Source organism: Dipteris shenzhenensis, chromosome 11, assembly GCF_047967505.1.
Source record: "Dipteris shenzhenensis isolate YYH24624 ecotype China chromosome 11, Dip_SZ_1.0, whole genome shotgun sequence".
Taxonomy (NCBI): Eukaryota; Viridiplantae; Streptophyta; class Polypodiopsida; order Gleicheniales; family Dipteridaceae; genus Dipteris; species Dipteris shenzhenensis.
The window spans coordinates 29,133,000-29,153,557 of record NC_141606.1 but is presented as its reverse complement, the minus strand read 5'-3'; the positions used below and the strand labels follow the sequence as shown (position 1 = coordinate 29,153,557).

At 46.8% G+C, this 20,558-nt stretch overlaps 1 protein-coding gene across 2 annotated transcripts in view; it reads right to left on the bottom strand.

The window, feature by feature from the left end:
- Window positions 1-911: 911 nt before the first annotated feature.
- Window positions 912-20,558, bottom strand: part of SDHAF2 (succinate dehydrogenase assembly factor) — a 43,158-nt gene continuing 23,511 nt past the window's right edge. For both annotated transcript variants that reach the window (XM_087381452.1, XM_087381453.1), the window contains exons 4-6: window positions 1,710-1,836; window positions 1,472-1,540; window positions 912-1,367 (exon numbers count right to left, since the gene is read on the bottom strand). In XM_087381452.1, coding sequence (XP_087237578.1) covers window positions 1,224-1,367; window positions 1,472-1,540; window positions 1,710-1,836 — 340 coding nt within the window. In that variant the 3' untranslated portion in view covers window positions 912-1,223. The remainder of the gene's footprint in view (window positions 1,368-1,471; window positions 1,541-1,709; window positions 1,837-20,558) is intronic.

The window sequence follows — 20,558 nt, the reverse complement described above, 5'->3', positions numbered from 1 at the left end:
GGAGTGCAACCCATTTAGACATTAGGAGCCAAAGATATGAATTTTTGAGACAAGCATAGCCATTAGATGAGACCCATTAGGGAGGTCACAACATTGCAGGTGCTGCACGGGTCAAGGAGACTAAGACAAAGCATTTCTACACTCGTGTCCTGTAATTACTGAACTTCCAATATTTGCTGCACCATCTTTAGAAGATCAAATACAAGTTTATTCAGGTGCTGTTTTAAAGATTTATATCATTGTTTTCAAGCTGGAATATGCTTTTTCATCCTGAAACACACATAAATACATCACACTTTTTCATCCTGAAACACACGTAAATACATCACACTACACCAAGAGAAGGCAGTTTCTGCACACTCAAAACGTGAGGGCTTTAAAATTTTATATTAGGGCACCATTCCCAAGTGTAATTGAACCACCTTAATATTCATAACAATTAAAACCATACAAACACAAAGGACTATAGTGAAGCTACTGGTCTATGACAAAGGACCTGACAGCTGTAAAGTTCGAACTACTGGATTCTGGGGGAAATAAAGCAGAGCGACCTGAGAGCTGATATACACTCTCTCAGTACTTCACTACTGTTCCTATAAGCCCTTTACAAAAATTTCATGAACAATATAGATCAAATGTCTATCAACCAGCCACACAAAGGTAAGCCACCATGAGTACCTTGGCATGCATCCATTAGTAGCCCACCCTCAAGACCACCATAGAGAAAAATAGAACAAGTGACCTGACAGCTAAAAATACACTTTTCTTATCACCTTTCTTATGATCATTTTACATAAAATTGCATGAACAATATAAAAAATATGTCTATATACCAGCCACCCAAAAATAAGCCACTGTTGAGTGTGTTGGCATCCATCGGTTAGCCCACCCTCCCAAGACCATGGGCATGCTTACTATAGAGCAAATGCAGTTTCATTGCTTAAATACTTTTCTTATAAAACCTTTACATAAAATCTCATCAGAAAAATATACATACATTTATCAACCAAGTACATAGAAGATAAGCCACCATTGAGTATCTTGGCATCCATCCATTAGCCCAGACACTACCTTCAGGCCTCAACAGAATTACATTCACTGTAATATGGACCCACTTTTTTTGAGTTTCTTGTTATGTTTGAAGGCAACTGCAAATATCTCTGATCATATCTTTCCAATAAACAGTGCAAAAAGACCAATTAATTGGCCTTTTGTGCCCTTATTCACTGATTACCTACTTGTGGACCTCCAACCTTTCGGTTATCATCCCAACCACGCACCCATGGTTGCCCCAGCTTTGCCCTCGTCTCAGTAGGGGCATGTGTATTCAAAGCTCCCATTATTTTTTCGTGTATTGCCATGAAAACCTAAACATGAATCATCTTTTCAGCCCAAAAATTGTCTTCGAAATTCTATATTTTCCAGTTCCTAACAGCAAGACAGGACCTGAATATACTAAAGCATGGCTTACAGGGTTTGCAGTTAGAAACTCTGGAATAGACTCCTGTCCTGTAAGCCATTTCCATAGTTCAGGATTCTCCTGACAACATGTCACCGCAGATCCAAAAACGTCAGAAAAGACTCTTGTGTATGTGTGTGTGTGTGTGTGTGTGTGTGTGAGAGAGAGAGAGACAGCAGTCAATAGCAAATTAAGAACAGTGCTTGTGTCGCCCGCTCCATCAATGTAAACAAGCATTTATTTTTCTTACTTGGTCGAGCACTTCAATCAGAAATTCAATGTGCTTGTCATCCAGCTTTTTTATATTCTCCTCCGTCCATTTTCCAAGAAGCAAATCCAGTTCAAGGTACCCCCTCTGTCTGCTCCTGTACAACAGTCTGCTTGACATTTTTTAAACAGAAAAGGAAATTAGTGGGGACTCCATTGCTGGGCGCTGGCAAAATAAAAAAACTATCGCATTCTCTCTCTTGTGGAGGAGATTTGAGGGGCTACAGGTGATGATGGGATATGATATCAACTGTATCAAATGGTTGGATCTACTCCGGCTCTATACGTCGTGCACTTAGGGGAGAGACCCAGAGCTCCCCACCAAGGTCCAATGCTACCACAATCACTTCTTGAGATGAAGTGATTATCAGACCCCACTACCTGGAGGACATGGGAGTCTCACATGCATTGAGGATTGCCATTGGGCAGGTATGGGTCCCTTCCCATCAGCTGAGGATCGAGATAGGGAGAACCATAGGTACACTTAGAGAGCAGGAGATCTCACATTGGAGGTGGAGACACAGGAGCACTTCCAAAGTACATGCCGAGTCTACTATGAGATTCATGGACGATATCATTGCCTTTTCCAGCAGGAGCATGGTATGGACCTTCACAATTCATGTATTTTAATCATTGCTCGTAGGCTAGTTTACCCTTGTGTCTTAGTCATAGGGTTTTACAAACATCTTAAAAGTTGCTTATGACTTTTGGACTTTATGACTAGGCATGGATGTAAGAGAAACGTACATCTATGTAAAGGGGTATGCATAAGCTTCCACATTTTCTTAGTCAACTACAAGAGAGTTGCTTCTCCCTAGGTACAAAGCTCACAGAATCTTTTGCTATCATATTGCTTCAAACATTTTCTTGTACAGTTTACCCATAACAAAGGCATCCTGATCAATTGTTCATAGTACAAGCACGAATGGCTCCATCCCTTTAATTCTTTTCACATTTCTCCAAAATGAACCAAATTGTACAAAATGATGGGCTACTTTCTTGGCTGATCCACTTTCATGATCAGGTTTGCATTGGTCTCTACCTCATTGAGATGCAGCGACACAAAGAGACTCTATTGAGACAGATTAGACAACAAGAGATGACATGGACATGGGAGACTAATCCAGACCAGACACGGCGGCATGTCACATACTTCTACGCGTTCAAGTCGGCACCAGGACACAATGAAGTAGAGGGCAAAGTGGATTAGCGAGAAGAGGCATCGAGGAGGTAAGGAGCCAGAGCCACCAAAACCACGCACAGGGTAGAGACACACTAGAGTACGATTGATGGAGGTCCGCGGCCTATCTTGGCTCTACACAAAGTGGAGCATCAAAGCCGTGGTATCACTCTTGAGATTCACAAGGGGGTAGGGGAATAGCTAAATGCACTCGCTACCATTCTTTTTTTTTTCATGAAAAAGACTTCTATTAAGTAAGAACAAAAACCCGCGAGAGCAAGCTCAAAGCGGAATACATCATGAAATCATGAGGATAATAAAAAACCCCCTCAGAGTGAGGTGGAAAGAAACCAAGGCTGAGGCTGAAAGTGCCATCTCAACCCTGTAGTAGATTCAGAGAAGAAAGGAGAATCCTTCCATTCCCTGAAGAAAGAAGCCCTCCTAGCTGAGCTCTCGCTACCATTCTGAATGCACCCTTCTACTTACCTTCACAAGCCTTCCTCAACTTAAGGGATATGCGTGCAATACATCTAGCAACAAAGAGGAAGGATAGCCACAAGCACGGGAGGAGCCAGGGAAGGGAGGAGAGGGACAGCTATGAGAGAAAAGGAAGAGAGAGAGAGAGAGAGAGAGAGAGAGAGAAAGTTTATTAAAGTCTTCGGAAGACCAATGGGTCTATGAGACTGTGAGAAACTTGATACAATAAGCTGAAAGGGTGTAATCTACTAAAACAAGCGTCATCACCCATGCTAAATGCTAAGTACTACATAGTCATAACATCATCCATACGACAAAGTTATAACATCATCATCATCATCATCATCTCAAACCAAATCCAATGCCAAGTCTGGACCAATGCAGCAAATACGGGAGGTCCCAAAAGGGGAGATCATGATGGACCCGGTGGTGGGTGGGGCTGTATTGGTATGAGGTCAAAGATAGAACATTGGCGGCTATCTGTGGATGCGGTCCATCATTCATGGCCTCCAAGCAGTGGCTCTGCATCTGACGAGGGCCACGATAACCCTTGTCGGTCATGCTCCGGTCTTGAACATGGATGGGATGTCCCCAAGCATAATCTATGCATCGAGTGTGTCGTGCCACTAGCTCTCGATCTCTACCTCGCCAAGCACCCGTGATATGATGGTCTGTGTGATTTGGCTGGAAGAACTCTATGATCATACTCTGAGATAAGTCTGCCTGTGTGTCCTGTCCCTTCCTCTACGATCTGAGTAAGTGCTCTTTGTGCCTAACTACCTCATGGATGAAGACGGCCAGGCATCTCTGATCTAGATAAGAGAGGAACAGGAGAGGAGTACGAAGCAATCTCCAAAGAGACATTGATAGCGGCCTCGGATGTCTCATAGTACACAAGAGATCTGAAGATGAAGTGCTCCTCTGACTCAATCTCATGTATATCCTCTGCTGAAACAGGCCGGCATCGCCAATCTCATCGTGAACATATGGGCAAAGAAGAGAACTCCTAAATAAGTGTATGATGAAACAATCTCTACCGGTGATCCATCAAAAGTGAACCGCTCTCGAGTCTCTATGCATAGCTGCTCAAGATGTGTTAAAGATCGTGACCTTGGTCTTACCAAGGTTGATCCTCAAATCGTGTGACTCACAAAACGTATGTAACACATCTAGGTGTCTTTGGACGCCTCTGCAGAAGTGGATAATAGCACCACGTCATCATCAAGGAGTCAGTTGTTGGGGTAAAGGCACTATGGCCACCCAAGTACAGTTAGTACACTTAAGTACAGTTAGTACACTAAGTACGGTGTACTTAGTGTTGTAACCTTATCCTTTCATATAAAAGGTTGACTGTGTGCTAGGGGAGGTACACACATACTTCTTATCCCCACACTCTTGTGTCCATCCTGCTTGTGTGTCGGTGTGCTCTTTCTCTTTTTTCTCACTCTCTCTCTCTCACCACAAGTGGTATCAGAGCCTGCCTACCTTTCTCTCCCATCCATCCAGCAACAGCGCCAGCAGCAGCATCGATCTGCTCCTTTCAACAAGGCCGGCAGCATTCAGCGCTGCCAGCGCCATCAGCCATCGAGGCCAACCGTCGCCAGCAGCGACGCTACCAACGACGCCATAAGTGGCGACGCCAGCTGCATCGCTACCGGCGATGCCAGCAACGACGCCACCAGCGACGCCAACAGAGGCGACGCCACCAGCGATGCCAACAGAGGCGACGCCAACAGCGGCGTCGCCAGCAGCAGCGCCACATAGGCGACGCCTTCAGGGCCCAGCGTCGCCCATACAGGCGACGCCTTCAACAGGTCGCCAATTCGTGGCATAGGCGACACCACCAGTGGTCCGACAAGTCGCCACACAGGCGACTCCTCCAACGCACATCCAAGACAGCCCGCCAGGCCTACGAGCTCTCGTCAGAATTTCTTCAACTGCTCCGACAGTGTTATAGGTACAGGTGCATCCTTCGAGCTCATCGTGAGCATTACTGGTATTGGGGGAAACAGATAACTGTCTATGCCTACTGTGTGAGGAAATCCTCAACATTGAATTGCAGAATCAAGGGGCTTTTGTAGCCAGTGCCAAGTATTGGCTTGTATACGCATGCATTGCGTTTATTCTCCTATTTGGAGTTGATTCTTGCAGGATTCGTATGCATTTGTTGATCCACGGGACAGTAGAAGCTACATTGAGTACTACATTGTAGACTTGAGCACTGAATGTGCCAGTCAAATTGGGGGTTTTGCAATTGGATGCATATCAGTGCTGGGGGAAGCAATTTAAATACCTTACAGTGGTCAGTGAAGCAGTAAATGCACTCAAAATTCTGAGAATTTTGCCTCCAGTCAAGGGGCTTTTGCCTAAATCCTACTCTAAACTGTGCTATACAGTTTTAATGGTATCTTGAAGCTTGAAGTTGACAGGTTTGAACAGTCAAACAGCCATTTACTGATTCTGAACTTTCTGGTACAGTCAGGTACTGTTCTGTGTCAACTGTGGGGCTGATTACAGTCATTGTACAGAAGTACAGAGTGCAAAATACACTGCTGTTTTTCACTGTAATTGCAGGGCAGATGCTGCTTTAATATCAGAGTATTGCTGATTGTACAACAGTGCATTTAATGATGCAAACACAATTGCTGTTCGGATACTGCAGCAAGCAGTAAACAGTTATAATTTTCTGTTTAATTGGGAGAAATATTTGCAGGTGCAGTTCCTGTTGTTCCGCTGCAGGAATTAAATTTTTTGAGCACAGTTCAAGTGCCTGTGTGCACTTGGTTTGCAAGGAGTCAGGCACCCAAGTGTGGGTTATATTTCTTGCTGATTGTAATGGCTTCATCCTCGGAATCTTCTCTTCTCAATATTAAAAAGTTGCAGGGTGCTGCTAACTACCCGATGTGGAAAAAGATGGTCCTGAATGTGCTAATTCTCAGGCAGTTTCATGCTCCTATTATACACAAAGGTGTGAAGCCCACTGGCACATCTGATGATGCTTGGGCACTAGCTGATCTGTCAGCAAAGTCCATAATTGAATTGTCACTCCATGAGAGTGTTGTTTGGAATGTGGATGTTGAAAAAACAGCCTGGGGTGTGTGGAAAAAGCTACAGGACACATATGAGCAGCAAAGTGTAGCCACAAAGATATATTGGTTGCGCAAGTTCTTCAATCTGAAGATGAAGGAAGGGACCTCCATGGATGCACATCTCAATGAGTTTAATTCAATTGTCACTCAACTTGCAAATCAAAAGTATGTGGTGGATGAGGAAACCAAGGGTATGGCACTCTTGATCTCTCTTCCTGAAAGTTGGGATACATTCACCACAGCTGTAACAAATGCAAACACTTTCATAAGTTTTTCAGATATCACAGGGCTGATTTTGCAAGAAGAGCAGAAGCTGAAAGCTCAAGATGCAGTAAAGCCTAACAATGCCTTAAATGCAAGGGGGAGAAGTCAGCAAAGAGGCAAATCCCAGGAAAGGGGAAAAGGGAGGAGCAAGTCCCGCTCCAACAAAGATGTTGAGTGCTACTACTGTGGCAAAAAGGGACATACCAAAAAGCAGTGCTTTAAACTGAAAAATGATAAGAGAGACAAAGCCAAAAACACTGATGCGTCAGATGCAAAGGCAATTGTACCAGTAAGCAATGGCAAGAGCAGTGTGAAGATTGAAGAGCTTCATTCTACACACGGTTATGACAGTGAGGGAGAGGTTCTATTTCTCTCTACTTTGGATGCTCATTCTCTCCATGCAGGAGATTTTGCAGACATGCACTCTTGGATCATTGACTCAGGTGCCTCATTCCATGTTACACCTTACAGAGAATTGTTTGTAAGGTATGCAGCAGGCAGTAATGGAGTCGTTTTTCTAGGGGATAATCATGCATGCAGTATTGTCAGTGTTGGAGATGTCAGGCTTGTATTTGCTGATGGTACTCAGCTTATGCTTCACAATGTCAGGCATGTACCCGAAGTAATTTCTACTGGCATGTTGGATGACGAAGGTTTTGTGACCAGCTTTGGTCATGGTTTCTGGAAGGTCACCAAAGGTGCCTTGGTTGTTGCCAGAGGCTCTAAGGTTGACACAATGTATACTCTTCATGCTGAAGTATGTAATCATGCTGATATTCATGCCACCGAGCTGCCGAATATTTCTATGTGGCATAGCCGGATGGGACATATGAGCATAAGTGGAATGGAGCAATTGGCTCGCCTTGGCTACTTACCGTCTCTTAAATTTTCTGATTTAAAGTTTTGTGAGCACTGCATATATGGTAGACAGTTACAGTGTCCTCATAAAAGGAGATTAGGACATAAAGATGCTCAACTTGAGCTTGTGCATACAGACGTGTGTGAGATGCCTAGTCCTTCACTTGGAGGTGCACGGTATGCACGGTACTTTGTCACATTTATAGATGATTCCACAAGGAAGGTGTGGGTGTATCCTCTTCGATTGAAGAGTGATGTCTTTCCAGTGTTCCAGAAATGGCTTGCTATGGTTGAGAACCAAACAGGCAGAACACTGAAGGCTTTGCGGTCAGATAACGGTGGGGAGTATATGTCTAATGCATTCAATGCATTTTGTGATGCTAGAGGTATTAAAAGAGAACTCACTGCTCCTTACAGTCCAGCGCAAAACGGCACTGCAGAGCGTATGAATAGAACCATACAGGAAAAGTCCCGCTCTATGATGTCACATGCTGCTTTACCTCATGGATTTTGGGCTGAGGCTGTAAAAACAGCAGTACACCTCATCAATAGGTCACCAAATAAAAGACTAGATGGCAGAGTACCAGAGGAGCTTTGGACAGGAAAACCTCCTTCCTATAAGCACTTGAGGGTCTTTGGCTGCACTGCGTATGTGCATATACGCAGAGAAGATCGCAGCAAGCTTGATCCTAAGTCTCTTAAATGCATTTTTCTTGGATATGGTGACAGTGGTGAGATGGGTTATCGCCTATGGGATCCTGTGAATAAAAAGCTAATTCGCAGCAATGATGTCTTATTTGATGAGTCATGTATGTTTAAGGCAGTAGATAAGCCTTCTGATGCTACAGAGGTTGACGTTGATGACTCGGGACATCCTGTACAATTCAGGCAGGCTGCAAATCAGCCACAACAGCAGCGTAGTCAGCCAATACATGATGCTGCAGCAGGTCCAAATGGACAGCCCGCAGTGGCAGAAGATGTACTACGGGACATGCCACCTTTGGAAGACCTCCCAGGCATAATTCTGCAGCCTGATTTACTGGAACAGCCACCTGTTTTAGGTGAGCAGCAAGTTGGACAGCAAGACCGATGGGTCCGAAGGTCCACTCGACAAATGAAACCGCCAGACAGATTTGTTCCAGGAGCAGATTTTATTATGCTTACATACTGTGGAGAACCTTCCTGTTACAAGGAAGCCGTGCAAATGCATGATAAAAGGCTATGGGAACTAGCCATGAAGTCTGAAATGGACAGTCTCCATAAAAATGGTAACTTGGGAATTGGTGCAGTTGCCTAAGGGCATGAAAGTACTGCCATGCAAGTGGGTGTATAGATTGAAAGTCACACTTGGAGGTAAGCCAAGGTATAAAGCCAGGTTGGTTGCCAAGGGCTTTAAGCAGGAGTATGGCGTCGATTTTGATGAGATCTTTTCTCCAGTGGTTAAGATGACCACACTCAGAATTGTACTTGCTTTGGTTGCATGTGAGAATTTGGAATTATGCCAAATGGATGTGAAGACCGCCTTTCTTCACGGTGATCTTCATGAGGAAATCTACATGCAGCAGCCAGAAGGATTTGCAGTCAAGGGGAAGGAGTCACTTGTATGCAAGCTTAAGAAGAGCCTTTACGGGCTGAAACAGGCACCAAGGGAATGGTATAAGAAATTTGATACCTTCATGAAGTCCCAAGGTTTCAGGAGAAGTGATGACGATCACTGCTTATATACCAAAAGGGCTGCAAATGGCAGCTTAATCATTCTCATTTTATATGTGGATGACATGCTTATTGCTGGTAAAGCTCGTGAGGAGCTTGATGACCTTAAGAAAAGATTGCATGAGTCCTTTGATATGAAGGACCTTGGTGATGCAAATCACATACTGGGAATGCGGATACGGAGAGACAGGGGACAGCGTTTGTTGTATTTGTCTCAGACCGAATATATTGGCAAAGTATTGCACAGGTTTCATATGGAGGGGGGGAAGACCCTTAGTTCTCCATTGCCTCCATATGTGAAACTCAGTGCAATGGACAGCCCACACTCAGATGATGATAGGGCTGAAATGGCCAAGATTCCGTATGCTTCAGCTTGTGGCAGTCTCATGTATGCCATGGTTGCTACCAGACCTGATATTGCGTTTGCAATGGGAGTGGTTAGCAGATATATGGCAAATCCAGGCAAGAAGCATTGGAATGCAGTGAAAGGTATCATGAGATACCTGAAGGGCACACAGGAGTTGTGCATATGCTTTGGCAAGCGAGATGCAAAGGTGCATGGTTATGTGGATTCAGATTTTGCTGGTCATCCAGATAACCGGAAGTCTACTACCGGTTATGTTTATACATTCACTAGAGGTGCCATGTCATGGATGTCAAGGATGCAGCAGTGCATAGCCTTGTCTACCACGGAAGCTGAATATATTGCAGCCACAGAGGCATGCAAGGAGGCCTTATGGTTATCTCGGCTAGTGGGAGACTTGGGCATTACAAGAGATATTCCATTGTTGCATTGTGACAGTCAGAGTGCTATTCAGTTGGCACACAATCCTGTCTTTCATGCAAAGACTAAGCACATTGATGTGAAGTATCACTTCATCAGGAAGGTAATAGATGATAAGCTGATTCAGCGTGTCAAGATTCACACAGATGATAATCCAGCAGATTTGCTGACAAAAGGCTTGCCTGCAGAGCGGTTTGCACATTGCCGACAGTTGATGGGTATAGGTTGAGCCTCATTTATCTTTACTTGAGGGCATATTGCCTTTAAGTGGGAGGTTGTTGGGGTAAAGGCACTATGGCCACCCAAGTACAGTTAGTACACTTAAGTACAATTAGTACTTTTATTTGTTAAGTACACTAAGTACGGTGTACTTAGTGTTGTAACCTTATCCTTTCAGATAAAAGGTTGACTGTGTGCTAGGGGAGGTACACACATACTTCTTATCCCCACACTCTTGTGTCCATCCTGCTTGTGTGTCGGTGTGCTCTCTCTCTCTCTTTTTTCTCACTCTCTCTCTCACCACATCAGTGAGTCCACCCCCCCTAGTGTCTCCATAAATGTCTCAAGCTCATCTATGTAGAGGCCAAACACATACTTGGCACTCTTGTTTGACCCCAATAGTACTCATGATCTCCTTTGTCCATCCAGCTCATATCCAGGCTCTGCCTAAAACCCCCTCATAGGTTCCATAACAGCCCATACGAGCATCCGGTCGTAATCCAACTCCTGTAGTCATCTAAAAAGGCGGCCCCTTGCTACTGTATCAAAGGCTATGCGAAAATCCACAAAGCAACAATAGACCCTCTACCTCCGTGCCCTGGCCTCCTCGATGACACTCGTGAGTGTGAGTATCTGATCCATGGTCTCATTGTCACGTCGAAAATTGGCCTACCCTGAGCCCCTGCATCTCTGCGGATCGGCTGACCTCTACATAAAGTACTGATGCATATATCTTAAACATGGCATGTCCGATTGCATAGGTGTGCTAAATCTGTGTGCCTGTGAGGGGTGACAGGAATCGCCGCTCAAGGGATTCTTGTAAAAATCCTTGGATTTATTGATAAACAAAATTTTTATTAACTCCTTGTTTTGATGGACAAAAGCCTGCTTCTTCCGACATACCGGTCGGCGGTACTCATGCATCGTCCCTTGTTCGCTTGGAAGGTTATGCTTGGCCTTGAATCTGAGTTGGCGGAGAAGAGACTTGCACTCATCGTCGTACCAGCTATTGCAGAGTACATAACCAAGGGGCGGGAGCAAGGGCAGCGGGTGTTGTAGGGGAAGACGTGAAGGATAGCCTCATGAAGTGAATGAGTGATCAGATCAGCGCACGGCAATGGCATGTGATCAATGTATTTAAGCAGTGTGTATGGCATGCAAAATACTTGGATGAGAGAATGCGGTCAAAGTATTGTGAGAAGTGCAGCAGAAATAAACGGGGGAGAGAGAGAGAGAGAGAGAGAGAGAGAGAGAGAGAGAGAGAGAGAAAGAAAGAAAGAAATTTTATTAGAGTCTCGGAAGACCGATGGGTCTATGAGACTGAAAGAAAACCTGATACAAATCACAGTAAGGGTGGAGCTACTGAAACGAGCATCATCACCCGTGCTGAACCCTAAGTTTGATCATACATAATCAAATACATCTAGATGTAACAATGAAAAGAAAAGAAAAGGACTAGAGCGGAGCAGAATCCTCCGTACGTCATGTCGCCTTGGCTGGTGCATAGCCGGTGATGGGACGCTGGCACCCGTCAAGGGATGCCGTGCGTCTCGGTCTCCTGGACGAGGGTCGACACAAGACCAGAGCCACCGTGACTCCCATGGGACGTATCCCGAGTCTAAACAATGACGGGAGGTCTCCCAGAGTGATCTGTGTCTCCCCTCGATGTCTCGTGTGTCGTGCTGCGATCGTCGGGCCAGAGTCTCTGTCACGTCTGCGGCTAGAGACTGGACGATCAATGTCACTCAATGGGAAGAACTCTGTGATCCTGCTCTGAGAGGTGTCTGATGATGTGGCCAAGCCTCATCGCTTGAGTAAGTACTCTCTGTATCAGACCCCCTCGTGAATGAAGGCCGCGAGGAATCTCTGATCTGGGTAGGCAAGGAATCTGAAAAGGAGCCCGGAGCCGTCTCCAAAGAGGCAGTGGTAGCGACCTCGGATCTCGTAGTACACTGGGCACCTGAAAATAAAATGCTCCTCCCACTCAACCTCCTGACAGTCGCACAATATGCATAAGCGATGCTCCCTAGGAATCCCCTCTGCTCTGCCGCTCTCTATGCGGAGGCGATGTGATGATACCCGAAACTCTCCGATGGAGATCCGTAGTGAGTGAGGCATATGAAGCTCCGTGTACCCCGGTGGTGTGATGAATCTCTCCTCCGAAATACGAAGACATTAATCTCTGTAGAAACTCAGCTTCACTGGGAGCTCCTCGGCTCCAACCAAATCCTAAAGGTGTGTAGCTACAGGAGATCCTCTCGAATGCCCGATTGGTGTGTGGCCGAATCGGGATGGTGGGTGGGAGTACCGGAGGGGCATCTAAACTGTACTGAAAAGGAGGTATTCTATCGATGTGGAACCCTAGTCTCACAAACCATCTATGAGTCCGTGCATACCAGCATCGCTCATCTCCCTCTGCTACCAACCTCATGGAGGAATCGAGAGCCAACCATGGCAACCTCTGTCTCCCTGATGTGCAATCCCCATATGATAACCCGGTGTAGATATGTGATGGTCTGAAAGGCTACATCTAGTTGGAGTGGAGAAGCACCAAACTCGGCCTGAATGATGTGATGTGGTACAGACGGTTTCCCTCGGATCATCCCTGAGAGCATGAGGATCTGCAAGCGCTCCACCCGTGTCCACTCTATCTCTGACATGTCAGGCCCCCAACAAGGGCTGCCATACATACCGGCTGGTCGGACCAAGGAGTCGAAGAGAAGAGCCTTGGTCCGAGGGTCCTAGAAGTGGGAGTGAAAGCATTGTCTCTCTAGCCGAGCCAGTGAGGCGTATCCCCTGCTCAGTCTGGCCTGCATCGCTGGTCTCATCGTGAAGATCGGGCCGGAGAAGATGACCCCCAAGTAAGTGTTTGAGGATACGATCTCAATTGGTGACCCATCGAAAGTAAAAGTAACCTGCTTCCGTTGCATGTTTGCTCGAGAGGTGTTAAAGATCATGACCTTGGTCTTGCCAAGGTTGACCTCCAAATCATGGGATAAACAAAAAGCCTGTAGTGCATCCAGGTGTTGCTGGAGTCCCTCGGGTGTGGACGACAAGAGTGCCACGTCATCTGCACAAGGAAGAATCCTGATGATGATCCCAGCAAGTGAGCAACCGGTCCGTCCAAACGTCCCCATGAAAGTCTCACGCTCATTGATGTAGAGGCCAAACAGGGTCGGTGATAAGGGACAACCCTGTTTGACCCCTATGGTACTCAAGATCTCCTCTGTCCAACCTGCGCCTGTCCGAACTCGGCCTGAGATTCTCTCATACAATGCCATCACTGCCCAGATGATCTCTTGATCAAATCCCAGTGTCTGTAGGCGTGTGATGAGACGAGCTCGAGGTACTGTGTCAAAGGCTTTGCGGAAATCCACAAAGCAACAATATACCCTCTCCTTCCGTGATCTGGCCTCCTCAATGACACTCCTGAGCGTGAGTATGTGATCCATAGTCCCATGGTCTCGCCTGAAACCGGCCTGACCCTCTGCTCTGAGCCCTCTCATCTCTGCGAACAGGCTAACCAATGCATCCAATACAGTTGCATAGATCTTGGACATCACATGTCCAATCATGATAGTCCTGTAGTTACTCGGATCCATGGGATCCCCTGCCTTGTGGATGGGGGTGATGGTGTTGAGTGTCCAGATGCGGGGGAAGCCAAGGCAAACGTCATTGAATAGCTTTGCTAGGATCGGGGCTAACGTGTCGATCCCATATGTGATAAACTCAGTGCATAGCCCCTCGTGATCCTTCGCTCGGCCATTGTGTAGTTTCAATGTCGCGTCCTTGACTCCCCCTCTGGTGAACAACGTGCAAGTGGTGGGGCGAGGTGTATGTATGAGATCTGGAGTGGGCTGGTGTGAGACATCATAAAGATGGTGTGCATACATGTGCCAGAGTCTCATGTCGGTGAGGTGTAATGGGGACCTACGCTCAAGGAATCTCCGCAGAGTTGCTGCTGTACAAGATGTGCAACAGCAGCTCCTCATTTCGACGAAGAAATGCCTGCTTCTTCTGACGTACGAGACGTCCGTACTTGCGTACCGTGTCTGGTGTGTTCGGGAGGTGACATCTGGTTTCAAATCAGAGCTGTCAGCGATAAGCCTTGCACTCCGCATCGTACCAATTGTTACAGGGTACAGAACCAAGAGATGGTGGTCTAGTGGACTGTGTGGTGTGGGGAAAGATTTGGAGGGCAGCCTCGTGGAGTGTGTGACTAATCAGGGCAGCACGGTCCTCTATGAGTGGTATGTGATCAATGTAGGTTAGGAGTCTGTTTAGGCGTCCAGAGTAGGCCGGCGAGAGGCTATGATCAAAGTGTATGTCGTGGTAGGTGTCGTGCTTCCTATGTGGTGTGTGTGGTCTGGCTAAGCGTGGGGTGGTGATAGTGAAGAATAGGTATGTGTGATCAGCTCCTGAAGGGAGTGGTGCTACGGTGAAGTCGGTGATACATGAAGTGAAGGTAGGGGATCCCATGATGTAATCTACTACACTAGAGAGAGAGAGAGACAGGGCCTCACACACACACCACACTAAGAAGGAGAGAAAGGCACAAGAGAACTGCAAGTGATCTCTAGGAAAACCCCGCTACAACTGGGGGAAAACCTCGGAACCAACAGGCTGCTCGAGAGCTCAGACAAACAGCTCAACAACCACAAGAACGGGAGCACAAGGGAGTGCTCCACTACCCTGCTCCTCATAAGGCTGGCTTTGCTCCTCTGTCAGACACTGCAATTAAGTGATGAAAACAAACGTGCGAGGGGGCTATATATACTCCCCCAGCCTCCTAGTCGTCCAACAAGGGGCAGAGCCAACCAGCCTGCCTATATGGGCGGACCATAGCCCTAGGGAGCTGACCCTACAGGCCTACAAGTGGGGCTCCTCAGGGGACTATATCAAGACTGAGCCCCTGCCACAAACAGGCCGACCTGAGAGCCAAGCAGCAGCCCCAAGTGGCCGACCATATGCTGCTCAAAACAGGCCTCCACACTGCCTCCATGGTGCAACACAAAGAACACCTCCACGGCTGCTCACACAACATGCAATCGGATCCAGAAGTGCCCTGATCAGCAGGGATATGACCCATAACCCTGGGCACCTCCAAAGCCAGCTGCCCTGCCTACACAACCCTAGACTACCCTCACAGGGGGGTGGGCACACCCACAAGCAAGGCCCTCACTCTCTTGAGGTGACATCAAGAGATGTTGACCTCTAACACCCCCTCTCAGCTCCTGGATGGAGCAGAGACGCCAGGGAGCTGGGTGTGCCGCTGGAATAACTAGAGAAATCCATTGTGTGATACTCCATCACCAAAGACCACCGCAGGTATTGTCGAAGATGCCCACCCCCTCTTGGCACGAACCTCCTCAGCACGATCACTGGAAACCTGGAACTGGTGCTCCCAGGTCACTGGTGCTAGGATCACTCCTTTGACAAGAATCAATCAACTGTGCCTGGGTTCCCGCACTGACGATCGGCTGACCCGTCCGGATCTTTAGCAGCATCAAACAATAGCTGCTGCATAACACTCGGAGACCCCCTCTGGATCTGCAGGTCATAAGGTCCAAACAGAATACAAACTGGTAACATACTGCCGCCTGAGTTAGCGGGAACAACTCCTCGTGGCTTGAGGTTTGCCTGAAAACCTGCCTCGATAAATGATTCCCTGCTCGATGCACCTGATCGGCAGGTCCTGGTGCCACAAACAAACAAGCAATTCTCCATCTGAATCCGGAAAGCCTGCTGGCAGTGCCTACCAAGTGCTACTAAAAGGCTGGAGTATATGTGGTCATAGCAGTAACTGTTGGAATACTGAAAAGAAAGAGTAGAGTGGACACAAACTCAGAATACTTGCTTATAGAATGAAGAAGAAAGAGGTCCTTAAGTAGGCACCTCATACAAGGTCACTGACATCACTGATGACCTCAAAGCTCCACAATCATCTCCTCAATCTGCTCCTAGATTCACTCAATCATCCTATGTGGCTTTTCCACCACCTAACTGTGCTTGTGGGCACCTAACTGTGCCTCTAGCACTCACACATAGAAACATAAGGTGTGCCTGAGGCATACACCTTGAGATATCCCAACAAACCCCCCCTCAAGGGAATGCCTCAAGCTATGTCAAGGATACATCTAGTCTCATAGTTTCTCATGCCATCTCATGGTGGTCAAGGATAAATCTATGGCTAGGTTCTCATGCTAGCAAGGGTTCCCTTGGGTGTAAGGTTAACAGAAAGGGATACATAAAGACCTTCCAATGGTTATCTCCCCTGCATGTACATGCACACAATGTCTGCAGGAGGTACCATGGAACAAAACATACACATGGCCTACATCATAAGGTGACCAGAGGTGTTTACAAAACACACAAAACACAACACACAATAATTTATTTTCATTCATTTTGGAGGACTATCCAGGCTGAGTACCTTGACATAAAAAGAGTGATCTGGAACATACATAGAGATGAGTTTAAAATGCATAATCTTCATGGGATGCCTCATCTTGTGGAGGCAAAATATCCATGTCAAGGCAAGGTCTTACCACATGGGCAGTGTCTAGTGCCTTATAAGATGGTACTATGATAGAACAAGTGGATCTGAAAGTCATATCCTTCATGAGAACAATTATCTTGTCATCTCCATAGTTGTGTAGAGAAGCATATCTTAGGTGTCTGACCTTCATCTTTTTCTTGTACTTGGAGTCAAATAAAAATGCCATGAGAGGGTAGATCTCTGTATTTGCTTCCTTTTTGGCAACCATTGTTTTGGCAATCTTCAATAAGGAAGTCAGGTTGGCATTTTCATCCTTTGTAGCATAACAAGACATTGCTTTATGTTTTGGCTTTTCACATATTTTGCATAAGCAAGCCATGAGAGGCTCTAACCCAAGTATTGGGTAGTGTCTTCTCTCTTACAGGGCTTAGAATAACAACTGAAATGCTTCAAAATATAAGCATTTAATGTAGCAAATAGTAGTGACTAGATTTCAAACAATGATGCTTCCTTTTACATGCTTCATAGAAGTGGATGAAATAAACACTTTCCAATCAAAACCAGGTCTAGCAAGTCAAAACAAAACTGAATCCACACTTGTACTGAAGTTATTGAAAGCTTCAAAAAACCAGAAATGCTAGAGTAGCATTTTATGTAGCATCATCTTCAAAAACTTGTCCAAAACTGTCAAAACTGAAAAGCTGAACTTGGAGGGCTTGTAGCTCACTCTTCAAAGCAAGGAAAAGAGGGCTTTCTGAAGCAAAAGAAAGCTCATATACCAGAGAAGGTCCAGCACAGAGGTTGGACGAAATGGTGCGCACTTTTGCCCGGGAGAGTTGCTACAGGCTGAAACTGAGTTTTGACGATTTCTCCCTCGTTACTGAACCAAATGACTTGAAAAATGGCTCAAAATCTTCGTCTTGAGGTCGCCCATCTACTCCTAAGAGGGCTCAGGCAATGGCGGAGTATGCAGGGAGTATTGAGCAACAGAAGAAATTCGCTGTTTGGAGAATGGCAGCCACCACAGACGTTTTTTCTTCAATTGCTTGCAGGTGGAAGTTCGCCCATACTAGAGGAGTTTCCAGCTCAGAGGGTTTGGGCAATGGCTGTTTGTAGATGGAGAACCAAGCTCTCAAAGATTTTGGGAAGAAAGAGGAAAATGGAGAAGAAGAAGATGAAGAAGAAGATGATGATGTGGCAGAAATGGGCTCAAGGGGGATCAAAGGGCTCTGATACCATGTTGGAATACTGAAAAGAAAGAGTAGAGTGGACACAAACTCAGAATACTTGCTTATAGAATGAAGAAGAAAGAGGTCCTTAAGTAGGCACCTCATACAAGGTCACTGACATCACTGATGACCTCAAAGCTCCACAATCATCTCCTCAATCTGCTCCTAGATTCACTCAATCATCCTATGTGGCTTTTCCACCACCTAACTGTGCTTGTGGGCACCTAACTGTGCCTCTAGCACTCACACATAGAAACATAAGGTGTGCCTGAGGCATACACCTTGAGATATCCCAACAGTAACACTATTGGCCATTTGGTTACCCCTTAACGTTCCTTTGGGGACACTGACGCCAACAATGACCTTTCTGGCCACATCGGTTACACGCACGGGATGCCTTGAGAGCTTCTGGTTCCTCAGCTATCAATTGCTTGCTGCCTTTCTGATCAGTTGTCAAAGCCTCAGGCTGACTGTCGTAGTAGGTACATCGACGAAGCACTCCTCCTGGTCCAGCACCATAGGAACCAATTCCTCCCAGGTCAACTCGTTCACCCTACCACTAGTGATCAAGGATGAATAGAAGGCCCCGTACCGAGAGGATAACTAGGATTGTAGGGTAATGGCCATGTCCTCTGATGAAATCTGCTTCCCCGCTTGGAGGATCTCCTACTGAAGTTCCTGTTACTTGTTGATGTGGTCCCGCATCAATGAAGACTTCTTGGAATCCAACAACCGCATCTAGACGTCCAATGAAACCCTTTTCATGGGAGAGGTTCGATTATAGATGGACGCCAAATGCTCCCATATACTCTTGGTCATTATCGTGTGCTTCACATGATTAATCACCTGAGAAGTACAGTTAAGAAATATAAATAATCTTACCCTGGCATTGGCACGGTCCCATAGTTGAGACAAGGTCTCAGCCTCCTTCTACTCCAAAATGCCAAGGTCCTTCACTAGGGGATCTAATCGGACAACACCTATCAAGATGAAATCTGCCAGGTCGTATGACTATAAGACAGATTCCATCATCACCCGCCAGACGCTGTAATTGAGCCCATCCAACTGCCGGTCAACCAAGAACGTGGGCAACACTAGAATTCTAGTCTTGTTCTCTACCATCTCGATCAAAGTCGCCATGCCGGAGTGAAAAGAACGATGAACTGAAAGAGAAGGTGGATGGGATAGAAGGGAACTGAAGGTTGAAGAAAGGAGAAGGCTGGAGAAGAGGATGAAAGGGCTGACAGCCCAATATACCTACACACCTCGCTTTTCGTCCCTCGAGAACACCTCCTCTCTTATCTGAAACACCCTTCAAAGTCACCCCTTTGCCGGTCACCCGAACAGTCCATTCCTCGCACACACTCCTCCTCAAAGACAGCTCCGAACAGCACCCTAATCCTTCTCTCTCTGTGTTGGCTCAACACTCCCTCCGCTCCTTGGGTCTCAAGCCAACCGTGGCTCTGATACCATGTGAGAAGTGCGCGGAAATGAACGAGAGAGAGAGAGAGAGAGAGACTCACACACACATCACACTAAGGAGGAGAGAAAGGAGAGAAAGGCACAAGAGAACTGCAAGTGATCTCTAGAGAAAACCCCGCTACAACTAGGGGAAAACCTCGGAACGAACAGGCTGCTCAAGAGCTCAGACAAACAGCTCAACAACCACAAGAACGGGAGCACAAGGGAGTGCTCCACTACCCTGCTCCTCAGACGCTACATTGCACTGGCTCTGCTCCTCTGCCAGACACTGCAATGAAGTGATGAAAACACATGTGGTGGGGGCCTATATATAGCCCCCCAGCCTCCTGCAAGGGGCAGGGCCGACCAGCCTGCTTATATGGGCCAACCCACAGCCCTAGGGGGCCGACCCTACAGCCCTACAAGTGGGGCTCCTCAGGGCACTATATCAAGGCTGAGCCCCTGCCACAAACAGGCCGACCTGAGGGCCAGCAGCAGACCCAGGTGGCCGACCATATGCTGCTCAAAACAGGCCTCCACACTGCCTACATGGTGCAACACAAAGAACACCTCAAGGGGCTGCTCACACAGCACGCAATCGGGCCACGATGTGCCCTGATCAGCAGGTATCTGACCTGCAACCCTAGGCGCCTCCAAAGCCGGCTGCCCCGCCTACACACAGCCCTAGACTACCCTCACAGAGGGGCGGGCACACCCACAACACAGGCCCTCACTCTCTACGCTACCCTAGCCTCACTCACTAGGCGCACACCCACAAGCAAGGCCCTCTCTCTCTCTCTAGGTGACATCAAGAGATGTTGACCTCTAACAAGTATATGTCATGGTAGATGGTGTGAGTGATCGGTGGTGTGGGTGGTATCGTGAGACGAGTGGTAGAGATGCTAAAAAAGAGGTAGTTGTGGTCTGCCTTTGGAGGGAACGATTAACAGAGAAGTCAGTGATACGCGATGCGAAGGCAGGAGATGCCACGATGTAATCAACTAAGCTAGAGCCTCCCTCATGTGAAAACAAATGAAACCACATGTAGGGGGCCGTCGA